Source organism: Berghia stephanieae, chromosome 3 (assembly GCF_034508935.2).
Source record: "Berghia stephanieae isolate SIO BIC M18660-M18661 chromosome 3, UCSD_Bste_1.3, whole genome shotgun sequence".
Lineage (NCBI taxonomy): Eukaryota > Metazoa > Mollusca > Gastropoda > Nudibranchia > Aeolidiidae > Berghia > Berghia stephanieae.
In genome coordinates, this window is record NC_088362.1 from 47,561,514 (window position 1) to 47,583,568 (window position 22,055).

At 35.7% G+C, this 22,055-nt stretch overlaps 1 protein-coding gene across 2 annotated transcripts in view; it reads right to left on the reverse strand.

Moving 5' to 3' along the window:
* LOC144967881 (HEAT repeat-containing protein 6-like) overlaps positions 1-22,055 on the reverse strand; it is a 37,271-nt gene that overhangs the window by 4,825 nt on the left and 10,391 nt on the right. For both annotated transcript variants that reach the window (XR_013644476.1, XM_078905621.1), the window contains exons 9-21: positions 19,580-19,779; positions 18,896-19,012; positions 18,422-18,628; positions 16,155-16,254; positions 14,118-14,771; positions 11,416-11,533; positions 10,821-10,986; positions 10,384-10,536; positions 9,480-9,602; positions 7,593-7,717; positions 2,960-3,197; positions 1,862-1,990; positions 1,060-1,227 (exon numbers count right to left, since the gene is read on the reverse strand). Coding sequence is in view for 1 of the 2 variants with exons in the window: in XM_078905621.1 (XP_078761747.1) it covers positions 1,060-1,227; positions 1,862-1,990; positions 2,960-3,197; positions 7,593-7,717; positions 9,480-9,602; positions 10,384-10,536; positions 10,821-10,986; positions 11,416-11,533; positions 14,118-14,771; positions 16,155-16,254; positions 18,422-18,628; positions 18,896-19,012; positions 19,580-19,779 (2,498 nt within the window). In the remaining variant the exon portion in view is untranslated. The remainder of the gene's footprint in view (positions 1-1,059; positions 1,228-1,861; positions 1,991-2,959; positions 3,198-7,592; positions 7,718-9,479; positions 9,603-10,383; positions 10,537-10,820; positions 10,987-11,415; positions 11,534-14,117; positions 14,772-16,154; positions 16,255-18,421; positions 18,629-18,895; positions 19,013-19,579; positions 19,780-22,055) is intronic.

A 22,055-nucleotide genomic window follows, 5' to 3' on the forward strand; every position in this document is an offset into this window, starting at 1 on the left:
TGAATCGTATACCTATGATGTTCGCATGGGTGTACGATCCGATAGCGATGTCGTTTCTTCTTCTCTTTACTAGCCTATCCTGCTTCTTTGGTTTGTGATTGTATTTTTGACAGAGGATATTTTTTTTTCTGTAAATCTTCTGCCTGTTTGTTCTTGGTTATTTATAATTTAGCTTATGATATCTTTAGGTTATGATTTTGATTTACATTTGTACTATTTTTGTTAGATTGCTTGTTTTTTTGTTTCAGCTGTCTCTCATATAACCTCAATTGTGTTGGAAGAGACCTAAAGCAACAAACAAACACAAAAAAAAAGCAGGTTGGAATGGTGATATGGTGAGTGACCATTTTTATGACAAAACTCTGGCCCTCGTGTTGTATATTTGGGTAAGACGCTTCAAACACATTACTCCACTTGGCTGAGGTGTGTACGAGTATCTTGTCAAGTTCTAGTACAATATGTTGTATGGAATGAAAATGTGGTTCTTTATGGATTACTGCGGGAGAAAATGAAACATTGTAAGGCACATTAAGTAAGAATGGAGAATCCCTGATATGTCCATATTTATCAAACTACCCTCCAAACACCTGCCTGCACTGTTGTACTGTAGATACTATAGGAGACTTCCAGACCAATTCTAAGAGCTAAAAGCCTCCTCTTACTGGTATAGAACTCGGTAATCTTCCTTCCCTCTTCTGAGGGACTTAAATGTTCCAAGCATACCTATATCTTGATGTAGCATCTCCTGCATTAGCTGGCACTTCTCTAAAGGCTAATATAACAAAAAAAACAACAAAAAAACTCATTGATCTCCAAATCACACAGCAGGAACTGGCACAAATTCCGACTTCCTGTGTCTCATGATTCTGAATGACAACTTTACACCAGAAAATCAAACTTTCACAATAAATAAAGTTGGTTGTGTAGTTGCATTAGAAAATATTCCATATAAAGATCTGAAAAGTGTGTACGATACAGTGCCATACAAAGCAAGACAGAAAAATACAAGAAAAAAAAAAATTCCACAAAATCTGTCTTCCTCGACTTTATTCCACCTACATGCTGAATCAGACTGTCCCGGTAACGAAACTCTGCAAAGTCGCTTATGTTTTCAGATGTCTCCAGAGAAGTGACCAATGAGGACCAGATAGTTGCATACACATCAGAGGCACAGTATCCTTCCCTTCGGGCTGGGGACGATAAGGCCAGAGCTGCATTGATACGAACCTGGAAAATGTAAAATATAAATTTCATTAAAACTTGACAAAAATTAATCAACAGAGCTGAATAGAGTTGCTGGCATCTTTTTAGTGGTTAAAAAACAAAAAATAAATAAAATAGAAATGCCTATAATTTTCCATTGATGTCATTACCAAAACTCCACCTCATCTTAACCACCACTACCATCACCGCCACCACAACAAATTGTCATCATCATCGTCATCACCATTTATAATCAAATCGAATTTCATTTTTATTTCATCGTTCCTTCGGTTTTCCATGTCTACGCTTCCAGTGAATATCACATTGTCTTAAATGTATGATAACTAACAGTCATAGATAAGGAGTGGAGACCAGAAAGGTGGACTTATATACAAAGTCCCCATCCTCCCAGAATTGGAGCTTAATTACATTATGCATAATGTAGAAAAAAAAACCCCAAACCCCCCCCCCCCCCAAAAAAAAAACAACACACCTACACACACACACAGATATAAATAAATAATATATATTATTATTTTTAAATATAATATATATATAATTATAATATATATATATATATATTAAATATATATTATATATTATCAGGGAAAAAAGTCTAAAACAAATAAAATACTTAATGAAGAGAGTGAAACAAGACCTTGAAATTTGTACAGCGGTGGACAACATCACAAAGTGTGAGGAGAATGTCTTTTCTCCATGGTTGATCCAGTGGGAAATGCTGGTTTTTGAACACATTACTTGCAGCATAGCAACTATTCCATCGCACCTGATAAATAACAATGATAAAAATCTTTAAATAATAGAAAACCAAAACGTCAAAATATTCATAACCTGGAGAAAGCGAAAAAAAAAAAAAAAAATCAGTTAATATGTAAAATTCTTTGTGAGAAACAGATGTTGAAGATTTCAAGAAATGGGTCAGTCATAATAAGATGATGAGTCTTAAAATCATAGACTGTCATTGATCGTTCATCTTTAAAATTAAAAGACAAAAAATGGAATAAAAAACAAACTAACACAAAATGAAAAATCAAACCCAAAGACAATTAGGCACTCTGAACACGTGAAATTCCATAAAATGGTCAAGAGGCACATTCTAGAGACAAAATGAGAATGCAGCAGAGGAGGAAAAAACGATCAACTAGTACAGACCTGTTACAGGTACTAAACAAAAAGTCTGCATTTTTATTTATTTATTAATTTTTTTGGTTTCAATCCGAATTTGAAGGAAAAATATATATCAGCCAAAAAGGCATGGCTTCCATCCTTTTATTTATATGAATTCTCATTTGGAAACTGCTTCAGATTTTATTCAATCTTATGTTTAGCTTTCGCCAATATTTTACATTTGATGGCAACAAAATATGTGGAGAAAAAAAAGGTAAATGAAACCATATTAATAATAATAAATAAATAAAAATTAACATGTCATAAAAGGTGATGGTGATAAGTTTGGTCATTTTATATTAATTTTCGATCAAATCAACAACATTTGACAAAATTTATCCCCGCCACCCCCTTTTCAAAAAAAAGAAAAAAAGAAAAAGAATCCCTATTAAAACTAAATAAATAAATAGGTAAAAGACTATAAGTGGCTTGTCTGCTAGAGATGGAAACATGATATAGAGGACTGGTTTATAAAAAAAAAAACACAAAAAGGCAAACCCTTGAAATTCAATATTTCAACAAAGGATGACCTAAAAAAGAGAATAAGTTTAGCTAAATATAAAGTCACCTTCATGGTCTTGCAATTCATATTCTTAGTCAATCCTTTAACAGCAACATCTGAAGCTGCCAGAATTTCAGTGTTGTCAAAACAATGGGGAGATAAATATCGCAGCAGATTTCCAACAGCTCTGGCTGCATTACAGCTGCTCTTGTCCGTCTCTTTGGTGGCAAGGCCAGCTCTTTGTAGGAGTTCGAGAATGACTGAGTCAGGAAATTCCATACAAAAAGTGTCCGGATTTTGAATCCTGAAAATATAAGATTTTATCAGAATGGTGAATCCAGAACATAATTTTTTTGATTATGTAAGTTTAAATGTTAAATTGGAAGTTTTATCATGTCGTAAGTAAAGTACGCCTTGCTCTGTAATTTGAAGTCTCCAAGAGCTACAAACAACGTTTGGATTACGGAATGTTTTTTTTTTTTGTTTTTGTTTTTGATTTTAAGGGTTTTTATGGTGCTTTCGACACTCTTAGGTCATTTCAGTGCAAGTAAAAAGGAAGAAAATGGGGTAGTCAAAGAATTTTAGATTTACAATTGAAAGCACACGAGAAAGAGTAAGACAAAGGGGACTGGCTCAAATAGGGAATATGTGTAGATTCCAAGAGCAAACTATCAGTGTACTTAGTTTGAAATCACCTAAAAGTCTCATCCAGACACATGCGCAAGATCCCACTTAGAGATATACACTTAAATGTTTACAAATCATAAAATACAAATATAACAGTACATAACAGAGAATGATTTTCAAGGAAAAAAAAAATCATCTCCCAAAACAAACACCATACATTCGACTGTTTTCCCTCTCAGCCAGGACACGACCAAGAAATCCCATTCTAAGACAATGACAGAGCTACTCAGAAAAAAAAAATATAAGGGGATAGAAGACACAGACAGTGACCTCCTACCCACCATTGGAGGTCAAAAGACCCCACCCAGGATTACAGAATGTGGTACATGAAAAAAGTAGGATAGTTAAAACATGGATCAAGGGTTAATGAGAACTTCAAGAGGCATAGAAAAAGAAACAAGGGCAAAAGTAAAATCAGGAACATACTTTTTTCTATTTCTGTTTCTTGAGCTTGTATATAGCGCAATATCCTCTAAATGTGCTCAAATCGCTTTAAAAGCGGTCCTTGACCAACAGCAACATGTAAAATGAGACATGACACCTGTTAGGCGATATTGAAATTTTTCGGACAGAGACAACGCTGTTAACAGCCAGGTACTCATTTTACACCTGACTACAGTGAGAGAGTTCGACAAATGGATGATGCCAAGTCTGCAAAGATAGATCATCATCAAGCCCTACTGCAACCTCCTCGTGGTGTCGAACGGTAACAGGTCAAGCTGGCCAACTGCAGAGGGCGACAAGAATAGGCAATGGCAAACCATTCTTGTAACTTTGCCGAGTTAACTGCATGAATAAGTCCAAAAAGTTAAACAGTGACAGCGTAAAGGGGAGCATGTTTTCAAGGAAGACTGCTGCCTCGCTCGGTTGGGAGCGTGATGTTCGTCAGGTCACACTGAACCGTCAGCCAGTTACTAGGCGAAATAAATTTAACAAATGTGACAAAACCAAAATTGGGACATGGAATGTCAGGACCTGTGCCCAAAAAGGAAAACTAAACAACATTCTAAAAGAAATGAAACGGCTCCAAATAAATATTCTTGGCCTGGCAGAGATGAGATGGAAAGAGCAGGGAACCATGTCAAAACAAGAAAACAACACGACATATAAGATCATATGGAGTGGTGGAACCTCTTTCCAAAAAGGAGTAGGGATGATCTTAGACCAACAATCAACCAAATTTTACAAAGGGCACGTAGCAATCTCAGACAGAGTTTTGCTGGTTAAGCTAAGAGGACCTGTAGTTGACACCAATATTATTCAAGTTTATGCACCAACAGAAGAGGCGACAGATGCAGATATGACAGAGTTTTACCATTCACTAGACAAAGCAAAACGAATGTGTAAATCACAAGAAGTCCTTATGGTAATGGTGGACCTAAATGCTAAGATTGGCAGAGGCAGAGATGGTGACATAATCGGACCACATGGACTCGGAGACAGAAATGAACGAGGAAACATCTGGGTGTAGAACAAATAAATTAATGATTTCAAACACCTGGTTTCAATAACACCCAAGAAGAACCTGGACATGGCAATCACCAGGGGACAGAGCAAGGAACCAGATAGACTTTATAGCAGTATCATCAAGATTCAGAAATGGCATATTAAATTGCAAAACCTACCCAGGCGCCGATGTAGACAGTGACCATGTCCCAGTTTTTGTACAGTAAGGATAAAGTTTAAAGCTATTCAGAGAACAGCTGGTAGAATAAAGAGGGATTACAGGTTATGCAAAGACAATGGCATACAAACAAAAATGAGAGAAGAATTTGAAAATGCACTCATGATACAAAGCCAAAGTGAACCTGATAACGAAAAATGTGAAAAACAATTTGATATATTCCAAAAGTGTGTCAAAGCAACTGCAATTTACCAATAGCTCAAATAAACAGCAAAAAGGAATGGATGACAAATGAAATTCTAAACCTATTTGAAGAAAGACGAAAATGCAACAGAGGGTCTGCAGAATACCAAACATTGAACAACCACATTAAATCCAAATGCATCGAGGCACACGAGAACTATCTAGAATGGAAATGCTGCGAAATCGAAAGAGAATACAAACCCAACCCCCAACAAGCTCACCAAAGAATAAAAGAACTATCAGGGAAAAGGAAAAGCAAACCTGCTGGAAGTTGTATCCAAAACAAACAAGGGGAACTGCTATTTGAAGAACAACATATAGAAAGCCGATGGGTAGAATACATAGGCGAACTGTACAATGATCCAAATAGAAATGAACCACCACTGAAATTCAAAGAACCATTAAGCGGATCAAACATCACCAAAAGTGAAATTGAACATGCCATGGAACGAATGAGGGATGGTAAAGCAACAGGCCCTGACGAAATATCTGTAGAGGTATTAAAAAGCCTAGGAGATCTAGCAATTGATGAACTTCACATATTATTCAACAATATATACAACACTGGGAAAATTCCAGAAGATCTCTGTAACTCTATTTTCATAGCAATACCAAAGAAAGCAGGTGCAGTCAGATGCGAAAATTTTAGAACTATAAGTTTAATAAGCCACATCAACAAAATACTGTTGCGTATAATTATCAACAGGCTAAGGAATAAGATTAACCCCGAAATCGCAGAAGAACAATATGGATTCCAACCTGACAGAGGGACAAGGAACGCAATATACCTGCTCCGTGTTTTAAGTGAAAGAGCTATACAGGTTCAGACCCCACTATACCTCTGTTTTGTCGACTACAAAAAAGCCACGAAGAAATACTAAAACAACTGCACTCCATTGGCGCTGATGAGAAAGACCTCAGACTCATGCAAACATTATACTACACCCAGCAGGCATCTATCAAAATCGGAAACTCTACAGGAAATTCCATTCCTATTAAGAAAAGAGTCCGTCAAGGGTGTGTTGCCTCACCAGATCTGTTTAATCTATACCAAGAAACAATCATGAGGGGCATAACTAATATGGAGGGAATAAAAGTAGGAGGTCACAACATAAATAATATAAGATACGCAGACGATACGGTACTCATTGCAACATCAGAAATCCAACTTCAAAAGATTGTTGACAAAGTGGTAGTAGATAGTGAAGCCAAGGGAATGGAAGTGAATATCACCAAAACGGAATGCATGGTAATACAGAAAAACCCCGAAAACAACAACATCTGCAATATAACGATTCACGGCGAGCAACTTACCAACGTAGAAAGTTTTAAATACCTAGGTTCAATAGTGACAACAGATGGAAGATGTAACCGAGACATACGAGCAAGAATAACTCAAGCCAAACAGGCCTTCATGGACCTGGAAACATTTTGAAAAACAAACAGATGTCGTTCGGGATTAGATTCCAAGTCTTGAAGTGCTACGTGTGGCCAATCTTGTTATACGGATGCGAAAGCTGGACTACAAATGCAGAAACACAAAAGAACATTGAAGCTTTTGAAATGTGGTGCTTGAGAAGGATGCAGAGAATATCGTATACTGCACACAAAACGAACGAAGAAGTGCTAAAACAAACATACCAACAAAGGAAACTAATGCCCTTAATAGCGGATCGACAACTATCCTTTTTCGGACACATAGTAAGGAAAGATAAGAATGAATACCTGGCAAGTTGTGGAAAAATACCTGGTAAACGCGCCTGGGGGAGACAAAGAAAAACACTCATAGACCAACTGAAGGGCTTCACCAACCTAACAATCCAAGAGCTGTTTGAAAAAGCAAGAGACAGGGAGGAATGGAGAGAGATAATTCATGCAGTATCCGAAGCCTGGACCAGGCATGGAAACTAGAAGAAGACAGTGAGAGAATGTAAGTAAAGAGCCTTTTCCAAGGACTCAACTATGCACTGAGCGAGAACCCAGGACTTTCCTATCCAAAAGAGAGTGTCATACCACAAGACCCCATAGCCGCACATACTTAACCTGAGACCGCCTGAAAGTCCCACCCAGACACATATAGAGCTGGAGAAGGAGGAAGGGGATGGGGAGGGAGGAGGCAGAGAAGACAATGAAAGGAAATCTTACTTGTTGTCAACAAGAGTATCACAGAGATTGGCCATAGCCCAGGAAGCCTTTAGTCTGACACTGTTACTGGCTGGGACCATCGCTGCTAGGATAGCCTTAGCTGCATCAATTATAAATCCCACATCCTGTAGAAATGATGAAGATGATGGTGATGATGATGAAGAAGATGATGGTGATAATGATAATAATAATAATAATAATAATAATAATAATAATAATAATAATAATAATAATAATAATAATAATAATAATAATAATAATAATAATATTGTGTTTACCCAATGAAGAAAAACATTTGCAAACATTTATATCAATTTATGTAAACATTGGGAAATCATATTTTATTTAATTACATTCTGAGCAAACCCTGAGCTTTTATATAGCGCAATATCCACTTAATGTGCTCAAAGCACTTGACATTATTTTGATCAAATGATTTATAGACCCTTCAAAAAACAAAGTCAATCCTATAAAAAAACAAAATGAAAAAAAATTGAGCTTTTATATAGAGCAATATCCACTAATCATGCTCAAAGTGCTTTACATGGGGTCCCTAGCCAACAACAACACTTAATATGTAAGACAAGAAATGACGCCTGTTAGACAATTTTACAAGACTGTTAATGACCAGGTACTCATTTTACACATGAGTACGGTGAGATAATGTGAGTAAAGAGCCTTTTCCCAGAGTAGAACTCAAACCCTGGATCTTCTGATCCAAAACCGAGTGTCATACCAAAAGACCACTTAGTCGTACAATGATAAAAATAATTGAAAAAATATTTTATTCAATTTATTCAGTTTATATTGTATCAATATATTCTAAAAAGATAGATTATGAAACAAATTGGATTGAAATGATGTGTTATGCAAGGACAATTTGCCCTGGGTTAGGGAAAAGTGCGGAAGCTAAGCTAATATCAATGGGCTAATTTCGGAAATCAATTTATCAACAATCTAAATAAATAGATTAATGAATTTTGGTATCTCATGAAAAGTTTTTCTTTTTGGGGGTAACATGCTAATAAAAACTATTTTTAGTTAATTGACTGCGTTGTGAGCACATATTTAGGCATGTTGGAGATCTCAATAGCTCAGCTGGTAGAGTACTCATTTCAAACACAAAGGGACTGAGATCGATCCAGGGTGAAGTCGAAATTTTCTCTGACCCCCTGTTCACCCGGCAGTAATTGGTTAGCTAGGTCTGTTAGATCTAGCAGAGAGTACTTTGCAATGGACTAGGGTCCTACCCTAAGGGTAGCAAGCAACTGATATTGTCCATTTCAAAGCATTGAAACCGGGATAAACTCCAGTTCCAGGGCCTCATGGCTCTCTGTATTACGAAATTTTGGCTTTGTGGCAGTGAATCCTAAAATTAAAAAAAATTAACGGTAACTTTTGTCTTAATGGCCACTGGGCCAACTTGCATGTAATTTCAGTTTATGACAGATTTCATGACTTTTAATTGATTATAAAAAATTTAAAAACCCTCTACAAATTAAGAAATATGTAAACCTAACATCAATCTGGAATTATATTGTAATGAATCAAATCCTGGAAAAGAGTTAAAAGTTTCAATTGAGTTTTTTTTTTTACAAAACAGCAATCACTCACCTTCATTTAAGTAAATAATTTGATGTGAAATTAATAATTTAGAATCAAAATTCAATTTTTGGCATTTGGTTCATTCTGCTTAAATACCATATTGAGTTGATGGATTGTTGAGGCGATGGGTCGCCCATGCTTCCTTTAAAAAGAAAATCACAGTTCACATTATGAAGCAGACACAAGCTTAGAAATTATGGTCATAAAGAAAAAACAAACATCAATCAGGTATGAATTGCAAAGTCACTCTTTACACATAATATCAACACTACAGACACTTACATCTTTGAGAGCTGTGTAACCAACATAGACTCCAAGAGACCGCACAGCGGATCCTTTGACGAGTCGGTCGGTTTCCTGGGCCAGACCCAAAATCAATGTCACACACTGCATCTGTCTAGGTCTCTGGTTGTTAGAAAACAAAAATAATTATCAGATGCAGAGAAACATTTTTATGCTCAACATTAAAAAAAAAAGTTTGTGGAAAACTGCAAAACCTTGCTACGAGACTTTAGCTTTAACAGCAGCTAAACAGAAAAGAAAAGGGAAGATCACTCAAAATTAGTTATGAACTTTCTCTATGAAAGGAATCAAAAGCTTCTCTTGAAGACTTCAAATGATGTACTGTGTGCAGTTGCATTTCTTTCCTTTTCTTGTTTGAGTATGCTACATAATATTTTTTCTTTTCCTTATTCTTCTATCAGGTCTAAATTCTGATTGTCGCTTTCTTCATTTTCTCTTCACTCCTGTTTGAATTCTGTACGTTACATATTGACCCTCTACATACTACTGCATGGCATTAGACTGAATAGCACAACAATCTCCCCCCCCCCCCTCCCTCCTCATCAAGGTTGGACAATGCATTCAAATTTCATGGATATAACAACAGGAATAATAGACCTGTCACAGACAACAACCAATTAATCTGTAATTTTTTTATTTAAAATAAAATTTTTTTAAAGTTTTCTACTAACCTAAAATACTTGATTTCTACAGTTTTTAATTTTAATTTTACATGCTTGCCATTTGACGATTTTAGTTCTATTTGGTCATATATTAATTTCTGAGTGAATTAATAAAATTTTTTAAAAAATATATATTTAGAAGAAGAAATCCAAATTTAGATATCTGAATGTTTACCAACTAGAACTGAATTAAGTAGCAATTGCCAATAGGCACTATTCACCGGCAATTGTGTGAAGATCTCATCGCCAATATTGGCCATGCATTCACAGGCCCCTGAGCAGACAAAGTCGGTTCCTTCCATTTTGTCACCATGGTACAATGACAACAGTTTGGGAAGGGGCCCTTCCAACAGCATCAGCCAAAAATCAAGAATCTGAATCAAATATAAAATATGAGGGAATGAGACATAAAAAATAAAAAAATCTCCAGCTGCATGGTCTAATAGCTCTTAAAGACTTCTACTTTTATTTTGCTTTTAAAAAAAATGAAAAAACTGAATTTCTCTCAAATCATAAATCATTTAGCTTGTTGCAACCTTAAAAGAAGGCAAGAGCTGCATTGCTTTTACTTCTTCTTGTTGAAAAAGATATGGTATGAATATGGTGTAAGGTTAGATTAAAATGGATCCCATTAGTGACAGACTAAATCAGAATTAACCTGTTGCTTTGGAATGACATGGTTGGGAGCAACAAGAGCATCTTGCAGATCCTTCTGTAAAACTTGAGTGAGTTCGTCTAGGACTTTGGTTCCATGAAACACTATGATAGAGTTGGGGTCATCGAAGCAGGTCTGAATCAAGTCTTGTAAAAGATGGAAACTTTGTCTGGAAGGGAAATGGTTTAAAGTTGTATCATTTATTATTATCATTTTCATTATTACTATTACTATCATTATCATCACCACCATCATCATCTCCATTGCCGTTGTCATCATCATCATTATAATTATTCTAAATTTTTTGTTCTGTCACTGTGTCGACCAATAGTAAATTGCAGTAATAAACACACAAGATCAATCGTTACTGCTGTCCAATCTGTGGTTAGAAGTGAGCATTTCACTGGATGGCAAGAAACAAAATCAAAAATCCAGAAAGAAAGGCGAGGTGAAAACAAATCATATTTATATAATACTTCATCATCTAATCATCTAATCTTACATCAGAACATATTTTGCGAATACATATTCGTCTTAATGATAAAGGCCAGCATAGAAATTTTAAAAAGTTCAGTTTACAAGATTTCAATTTAATCACCTGATAACTGGAAAGTAGTTCTTGACAAGATTACTCATAACCTGCAATGCCTCCAAGCGCACTGGAAGTGGCTCCAGTTTTGTAACAGGTGACGGGCCTTTCTGGGGGTCTGTTTGACCTGCATTAATTGTGTTAACATTAGAGAAATATGGTATGAATGTAAAGCCTCGCTTCAATCTGGGAATAAGTCATGGTGAACCAGATTCTGAAATATTGATGCTTTGTCGTTAGTAAGAAAATTCATAACATCCACCAGCCAAATATAACATGTGTAACCTTAAATGTTTATAGTCTGATTAATACAATTAAGTGAGAAAATACTCATAAAATGGCTGGCTAAAACCAATAGGCTTTAACAGTCGTGACGTCATTTTCCTCGTAATGACACATAGAAACTTAGTAACTGGTTCTAAACTATCGGAAAAATGGCGGATGCCCTTATGAAATACTTCTCAGACGAGCATAAAAGTGTATTCAGAGGAGAAAAACATTATAAATCTGATCATATTTTGACTTTTATACATTCGGATCACATGACATGTGAAAAAGTTCTAGCCAGCATGAAGTACTGATTTTCTTTGTTTAGAATCGAGCTGCTCGTTGCTGGGCACAGTGTCCAAATTGCGATACTTTAATACCGGGGCCTCCCCACAGCCCTACCGCGGTTAAGCAATGCCAGATGTGCCAGGTGATGACTCACCCAGTTTCGGCGAGAAAACGCACGGCGCGCTTGCTGGACATGCATGTTATAGTAATTGTATGCAATCAACAGTTGGGCATTCCCGTTAAATCAAAACATGCCATTGAAAGCATGTAGGGTGGAAACTGTTAGTAATGATGTATGGTTGTGACATGACAAGTTTCAGTAGTCTATGAATGATGGAATGATAGAAACGAAACAAATGTAGGTCATTTTTTAAACTGATTATCATTAACACTTTTCAATTAAAGTGTCGATTACAAGACAATGAATCCGTGGATATCTGATTTTTTTGTTTTATATTACTCTTAAAACTATTACAATTATAACTCACCCTCAATTTCTCTTGCGAAGTTCATAGTTAATCCAAAAAATGCTCTTGAAGTAGTTATCTATATCCCATTACTGAATTTTTTGAAAGTCTGCATAGAGGTTTACTGAAGCTAGCTTCACAATAATCTTGGAATTGTCAATTTTATAAAATCTTACTTTATACAAATGATTTTCAATAATCCAAATATGAAATTTTAAACATAACTACTACTAAAACTACTACTACTACTACTACTACTACTACTACTACTACTACTACTACTACTACTACTACTACTACTACTACTACTACTACTACTACTACTACTACTACTACTACTACTACTACTACTACTACTACTACTACTACTACTACTACTACCACCACCACCACCACTACTACTACTATCACTACTATCATTACTATTACTAATACTACTACTACTGCTACGACTACTACTACTACTACTAATACTGCTACTACTACTATTACTACTACTACTACTACTACTACTACTACTACTACTACTACTACTACTACTACTACTACTACTACTACTACTGTTCCAAGCCTGTCACAGGCCCCCCTACCCACCTCCCCCGAGAACACATTGAGATAATACATTTGAGCACAAATGTGAATATTTAACATTTATCCCTAAATCGCTCATATCGCGAACTTATTCTAAAACTTATATTAAAGACAAAGACTTCAAAATAGGGAATCACGAAAAAAAATAAAACTTCATGGATCCAAACCAGAGTTATTAATTAAATTAATCACATCACTCACATCAAATTTGATATCATTCCAAGAGCGATAAGCAGTCGTATTTTAACTAATATTATTTTCCAAGTTGAAAACCAAGAAACAATAAAAATTACACAGAAACAAATCTGAACTTGGTGATAACATGAATAATGAAAATAAAATGAATCGTTCTGAAAGTTTGGTGGGGGGAAGGGGGCAAAAGAGGGGTTTTCAAAGCAAATAATTGCATCACAGTGATGCACCACACGCGCATGCCACGCCAACGTCCGGCTTGCATACCTATCGTGTCACGGTCAATTACGTTTTTCCCCGAGAGCAAGGGTATCGGGTATCAGGTGGTCAGCCTGATGTGAGGCGATTGAAGTAGCGCTCAGAGTCGAAAATATGACGCTGTGTGGGCGGATGTGACATCAGACTATTGAACCTTATTACAAAGAGCTGAGTGATGTCAATTTCATTCCATCTATAAATTTGTGGTAGAAGGGAACAGAAGCACGCTCCTTAAACCAACTTGGATACTCTGAGCAATCAAAATTTAGAAGATAATGGCAGTGATTGCAAAACCAAGCAAATTATACAGGTATTATAATTGATTGTATGCCTTTAAGTGTTATATTTTGTTTTTTTGATTTTTCAATAAATTCTGATTAATGTGTGAAAATCAATGTTAATGCATCTGTAATCATTCTTAATGCTAGAGAGACTTGACGACAAGTTAAAGGCCATGATTTATTCATTAACAAATTCATTGATTTATCTGCTTTAGAGAGAGAGAGAAAAATAAATACATCTACTAATTCGGTTGCACTGTAAAAGGGGCCACTTTAGGGAAGTTTTGCGATTGAAATAAAAAAGTGAAATGCTCTGTGGATGAAAAGAAAGGTGAAAAGAAGATATAGAAGAAATATTTAAACTCACCATGAATATTCTTCAGACAAAGTTTGATAACCCATGAGGTCTCTTTGGCATGGGCTTGCAAAAGACGATCTGAAAAGACAGGAGTGTCTGAACCAGATTGACCTCCTAGAACTGGGGTCCCCGAATCAGCTGAACAGTTTGAAGATCCTCTCTCAGCTATAGCAGCACTACCAGCAATAGGTTCATTATTGGACTTGAGTCCGTTGGAATTATCTTTAGGTTGAAGCCTTTTCTGAACACATTCAGCAGTGGCATCACCGCTTACAACTTGCTTCTCTATGGAGCTTGTGTCATTTTCTTTCTTTTGATTAGAACCATTTCTAGAATCACCGTGCAAATCTAATTTCGCGAGGGAAAGATCAGCTGGAGTTGATAATGGTTGATTTCCATCTTCAATTTTATTAATCACCAATTCTGCTTCATTCATCAGCTCTTCTTCCTTCACATCAGGCACTTTGGGTGCTGTGTAAACCGGGTAAAGTAAATAGTATGCATCTTCTGGCCTCAGCAAAGGGGAGTCGCCGGGGTTGGGTGTGCGATTGACACCAACTGGGGGTCTTGGGGGCTTGATGAGGTCAGAGACTTCTAGTAGAGGAGGTTTGATACCAACCATAGACCCGATGCAAGTCAGACAAGCAGTACGGACGTTTGGATCTGAAATAAAATATAGACTTTTTCATCCTAAATTCTAAACTATTTCTCATAAAGTGTTCCATTCCTCTGAAGGAAATTTTTCTTTGAGTCACTCAGGTTTGCTATATGATCTGGGGTGAGGTGACATGTCAGAACCACAGCATGGCAAATATGACATAAGCCTTCAAACTTACACCTTCCAGTTAGAAAACAAGTACTTTACCACTATCCAAGCTGTCCCTGACCAAGGTAATAACTGGCATAGGTTGGTTTATCAGATAAAAAAAAAAGAAAAAAAGTACAAAATACAATCAAGAAAAGACAACCCAAAAAAAAAAAAACTAAACAAAAAAGAAACAAGCAAAACAAAAAACAACATTAAAAAAAAATAAAAATAAAAACAAAATGCAACCAATCAACGCATCGCTTGCATATTTCTTCTATTGGATTGCACATAATGTATATTTAAAGTACAACTTTAAACTGCCACATGTTATATTGTATTTTAGCTTATCAACGACTAAATGATAATCACAAACTAATTAATTAATGATAGAACTATTTATCATACCATCAAATATACTCCTGTCCAAGGAATGGTGATTTGATGGGTTTTCTTTACTTTTAGAAGTCTAAGGTGCATGACACATTGAGGTCATAGCATAACAGTAAATAGGAATAAGCAGATGATGGTGTGCAACACACACAAACAATTAGATTTAGACATCAACAGTGGCTGCAGCACGCTTGTTTCTCAGGTGCCTTAGAATACGTGAAACAAAAGGGAGTTGTTCAACTAAAGAACAGAAAAAGAATCTTGCAGCAATTTGACTGCATCTCAAATAAGGGGACACACCCAGATGGATTACAACACGCCCACTCACAATCACACTTAACCCTTCTACCGCATTGGGGTCAACCGGAAATAACGACCGGTTCCCAGTACTTGCCTAGCAAGTTTGAATGACGTAGCTAAGATATAGCGTCACTCGGGTTTGATTGCGTCATTTCATACGTCAATAACTAGCGTCATACTCAACCCAAACAGCTTAAATAAACTGTTTGCTGATTGGATGAAACTAATAATATCAACCAATCAAACTTCGGCTTTTATTTCATAAAAGAACACAATGAAATTTTTACTGAATCAAGGTCGGGTCTGTGTTACGTTTTTACAACTGACGCACGTGTGACTCGGAAAATGTGTGTTACATTAAAACCACCGCCGCGGTATTGGGGTCGGAATGGTGTGTTACGTTTATACAACGGTCGAGGATTGGGGGTTAAGGATCATTAACAAGAATTAAAAAAAAAAAAAGAACCAAAATATAACTAACACAAAATCAAAACAAACCATATTCGCACTAACATTGACTGGTATTCATATCACACACATTCCCTCACCTTTGTGATTGAAAAAATGACGAACGTGTTTCAAGACTCTAGTCAAAAGACCTGGATTGAGACGATGGTATGGGGCGTTGTTCACAAGGCTACCCAAGCACTGCCATTAAAAAAAAAAAAAAGAAAAAGAAATAATTACAAACATTAATTTATCTAGCTCACTTCACCTGTACAAATTGAGCTTCACAATAAATCATTGAAATCTCCATTTCTGATTAATCACAATACGAGAATGAGAGTGTCATTTCATCAGGACAAATTGCTATAAAATGTTAGTATTAGCATTCTGACTATCTATAGCTAAGTACTTATTAACATTTGAATGAGAGGAAGGTGTGAAAGTTATAGTTAACTGCTTATCAGTAAATTTCTTCTGTTAATTTAAGTGTTTAAGTGTTCAAAAATAATTTAACCAAACTCGACTGACACTCAAGGCCAATTCATAATGTTCTCTTTATCATAGTATAAAAGTCCCTTGTTTTCATATTTCAAAAAAAGAACCAAACAAATAAAATGGAAGATGGCCACAGCAATTTCAAAAGCAGTGACAGAAAAGTACCACAATGTCGCAAAGACCTTGTAGTGATCTATAAGCCAAGTAGACACCTCACCTAAAATATTCACATGAAACAGCTAAAATGTGTATGTGTGGGTGGGGGGGGGGGGGGGGAGTTATTTTCCCTTTCTCATTTTTTATTTGCCCCATAATGTGGAATGGTTTCTTTTAGGTTTTCATCATCCATAATAGCCTTTAAGAAGAGAGTTAAATGTGCCGCCAAGCGATGATCATCTGTTTTCAATTATTCCTCATGAAAATTTGAATAGTTTTTTTTCACCCTGTCGAAGTGCACACAGCTCCTTTTTTCTCAGAGGGCGAGGAGGGATGCCATGTACGTGCCCATTATCATGATAATAAATACCACACCACCCTATTGACTCCAATAATTCGACTACCAGGTTTAATGCGAGGTAATGTGTAAGACTATTAAAAACAATAAGATGTTTAGAAAAGTGTTCATTTTGAAAATACAATCCCTCTGTATGTGGGTAATTTTTGGAAATTATAAACGATTTGTGAGAATGACTAAAAAGCTCGCAAATTAAATACATAAGACATGGAAAAATGCCACCAAAAGCTAAAAATAAAATATTCCAAAACTTATTCAATCAAATAACAACTTTTAAAATATGAGAGTGGTGGTATTAAGTTTAAAGTTAGATGTAAAAACAATAAATTAAACTATTCTTATATTAAAGGAGTATAATGAAAACAACCAATATCATTTCTACTTTGAAAAATCATTCAACCATCAAAATTCAAGGGGAAAATCATACAATCATACAGAGGTGAGAATAGAACCAATATGCTTTTCTGTGTCATACAGTTGACAACCCTGCAAAATCCTGAAAATTTGCTTAACTACTTCTCTCCGGTAGCTTTTCAAGAAAAATGCAAATAAGCATCACAATCATGTTGGACATTTACTGGCAAGTGGAATGCAGAGTAGGGAGATAATGGTTAAAAGTTTGGCATCGTGAAGGTAGAAGGTATGACTGTGTAGTGTTTATATAGACTAGATAGATTTTTCACACGAGGCCAGCTTGACTCGAGGTCAATCAAGTCCAGATAAAATTTCAATTTAAGAAAAGTCACAAAACTTTTCTTCAATTCTGAGTGGATTTGTTTATGGAAAAAAGGCTTCTTTCAAACTATTACAGTCAACATAATACAATGCAAATGCGAGGTGATATTCAATTTGTTCAGACGGTTGGAGCCTTTGGAAAACTATATAATACTATTACATTTTTCAAAAACTCATTACTTGATAAAACATATGTATTGCCAGCTAGTACTTTTCTTGGTGCACTATTTGATAATAGAAAACACTAGGAAATGGAATGGAAACTTCAATTTAATCAATGAAGACAAATAATGTAGATGTTTCGGGTTTCCCCTTCATCAACAAAAATATGATGAATGAAACACTAAAGACCTTAACAACGCCATTCTCACACCTCTCATAAATCTTTAATGTTTAATTCATCCTGATTTGTTGATAAAGGGGAAACCTGAAACGTCCACATTATCTGTCTTCGTTGCTTAAATTGCGGCTTCCATTTAATTTCCTACTGTCATTTACTACTTCGAGCTTCAGACAGCAACCTTTTCATTGTTTGGTTAATCAGAATTATAAGACATATATAGCAAAGTCATACAGGTACATCATTCCATCACTGGAAACACAAACATACGTGTCAATCCTTACCTTGATGATTTGTGTCAGAACAGCCTTGTAATTCTCAGCCACCAAGGCTTGCAGCAGGCAGCGATGCATTTCCCTTACCATGGAGCCCAGGATGTGTGAGAAGGAGGAGAAAGCAGTTTTTGCTGTGCTGATTTCTTCAGCTGCAGCCAGAAGAGGTCTGGTCGATTCCAACATATTTGTTAGACAAGCAACGGCAGCCATTCGACACTAAAGAGTCAATTTTTAAAAAATCAATAAAATTATATAAACAATATAAAAAAGAAAAAGAAAAAAGAAAATTTAAAAGGGGTAAGTACCTTAAATGAATTTCTTGTATAAATATGAAATGTGACTTACTGCTGCAATTTTTTTATGAAGTCAAGATGAAAAAATTAACTAAACTTGATTTAATGTCTGCATTATGAAATTTGAGTTACATAATTTTGATTTGATGATGATGATGATGATGATAAAAATCAAACCAAGCACTGTTACCTTTGGAGACGGGTCTTTTAGAATGGTGGTAAAAAGGGACTGCATGTGAGGACTGGATGCACCGGCATCAGGAAGGAAGGAAGACCAAAATCCAAACATGACTTTCTTGTCTACACTCTAGAAAAGCATTGAATACAAACATTGATGTCAAAGGTTTATAATATTGTTTTAGTTTCATTTTGGAAACTTGACGGCTCTTGAGACACTTTTGAATCATATCAGCCTCTAGAAAAATAAAATTGTGCGAAACTCAGTCACATAGGTTTTGAGTTCAGCATTTGCTAAACTCATAATTTCCAGGCTTGCAATGAAAAAGAAAGAAAAAGTACAGATATCTGCTCTAATGCCAAGATTAAGGCAATGAAAATGACGGATCCTAATATACACATAATTAGAGTTATTTTATCGAGTTAAGAATGTTGTAAATACTAAATAAATAAATTCAAAGAAATTATCTTTGCTTATCTTATACTGATGATTGGTCTTCATTGTCTATTCTCTGGTTAAATTAATTGAGGTCATCTCATCTAATAGTTCATTCTTCAGCTGCAATAATTCATAAAATAGAAATTCCTTTCCAGACCAACAATACTTATCATGAATATTAAACAGCTATGATATAAATTGGTATTTCAAAATAATTGGAATGAAACTCAAAACATTGGTTTTGCAATAATAACTCACCCGGATCACATGTAAAAAGCAATTCAAAGCACTTTGCCTGACTCGGATGGAATCAGCAGACTGCTGCTGACTAGCTGCGGATCCTTCATTTTCTGAAAATTCTGAGTCAGAGCTGCTGATTCTGAGCCATGTCTGTTCCCAGCTTTCTGTCTCCTCCTTAGGTGTCACATTGCTCCAAGCCGATGTCGCGGGTGAATCATCTAGGATTTTCATCAAATGAGATAAGTCTGATTAGACGCATATATAAAGTTGATCTTTTCACTGCAAAACTAAATTTAATTCCTGCCAAACAACACCAGAGAATTTTCGTGAGATCTACAAAAATCACCAATTACTAGTTATAAAGTGTTGGAAAACAGTAAGATAAAGCTGAAGGAAAAGAAATCAACATAAAGTTGAGGGAAAAGATTTAAACCTAATTAGAGCTACAAGCGAATAAGTGGGACATTGCATCTTATTGCAGTTATATTACATTGCAACATAATTAACCGGTTTTCCTGTCAAAATTATCATAGTTCAAAATTCTGTCTCGTCCTGCTTGATTGCTTAGACCCCAGTCTAATTAGATTTATCCAAAACATCATAAGGCACAATATGAAGAAAATACAAATTTCTTGAATGTCCTGAAATTCTCTGGATATTTGGCAGGTATTGATAGTTTTTTTTTTTGAATTGTCAAATAAGAAATTCCCATTGTATTCCTAACCTTGACCACCATGACAGCATAAACAAGTGATGCCATATTCATGACTCAAAACTGTTAAGGATGTTTCAGTAAAAAGTAAAAGATATTAAGTCAGGTTGGCGTAAATTCAAATGCTATCGAGTCTAGTCAGTGGCCAAATTGGTAGCAATGATAGCAAACTGACCAAAGGGATTATTACATTGGAGAGCAATATGTCAAAGAACCACCATGTGGACATAATTGTCACGAAGCTAGCTGCAAGCTAAACTTTCTTCAGTATAAGCTTTCATCATGCCCAGAGGCAGTTAAGAAAAAGGCTAAACCACACTAGTATAACAAAGTTTGGACTACAGCTGCAGTGTATGGGACCCCCTGACAAAAGGAACCATAAAACTGCTCAACAAAGTCCAACGTAACCTATAACCTATACATTTATCGATAACAATTAAAAATGTAACAAACACGATGGCTGAGAGCTAATGGATAACGTTGAAAGGGAGGGAGCAAACAAGAACTGAAGATATTCTTTAAAGGTGTGCTTGGGCACAACACCAACCCACTTAAAGACCATTTTTTAAAAACAAGAGAGGGGCGATGTTATCATTTACCCCAGTTCCGAGTGAATGCACACATTCTGTTCTTTTTTCCCTGAAAATAACAAGGTTATGGAATTCCCTCTCCAACAACTTGAGAAATTCTGACATTATTGAAAAATTTACTTTTCAACTTCAAAAAACATTTCTGAAACAGGGGTTCAGAGGACATAATTACTGTAATATAGAGCAATAACCTGACACCATTCGATAACACACAAATGTTGAGTTGATTGTCAATGTTGAATCGTGACAGTATAGATTTGATTGGATTAGATTGTGTCTTTGGGTAAGAAAGGAAACAAACACACTCGGGTGTGAATATAAGTTCCTGACAGTAGGCAGTGAATGATATACAGATCAGAACCAAGTATTAAACAAAAAGTCTGTAAATTCTTGAGAAAAATTCGAATTTCAAGAATTAAAAAAAATATCTGTATGTCCCTGAAAAGAATGATTTCCAGCCTTACTTTTACGAATTGTCACTTTAAATAAAGAATTGATGATATCAATTAAATATCCATTTCTTACAAAAATGATGGCAGCTCATCAGTTTTTCTCTAAAATTCTAATCTTGAGAGACAAAAATCCAAATTTGGCCATATTTGGCTCTTTGAAAATCTGTGTATACCAATTAAATCTGTATGGATATGACTGATGACAGTTGGTAAAAATAGGGAAGACAAACAAAACAAAAAGATTGTGGAGTACATTGAGCAAAAAGAGGTTATGTACTTTAATTCAGAAAAGTGAGTGGAGCAGGCACTTATGTTGGTAACAACAAGATATGAAGTGAGTAGAAAAGTGCCAGAAGACAATAGAGAATAAAAATTTTTTTTTTTTTCGCGGCGGTGGTGGGGTTTGAACCTGCGACCTTATTGGTACGACAACTCCGCCTGGCAGGTGAGAGCGTGGCTCTACCGTGTGAGCTATCCACGAACACAAAAATATTCGTTTCAAACCCAAAGTCATTTCTAGATCCCTCTCTCACCCACTTCTTGAGATCGCCGATTCGTTCACCACCATCGCGAAGTAATTTTGACCAGCAGTTAAGCTTAATAGCCAATATTCTCATCACAAACATATAACATAGAAACGATTGAGACATTGAGTATGCTCCGGTGTATGGGGTGAATTTTTAATTCAGAAAAGTGAGTGGAGCAGGCACTTATGTTGGTAACAACAAGATATGAAGTGA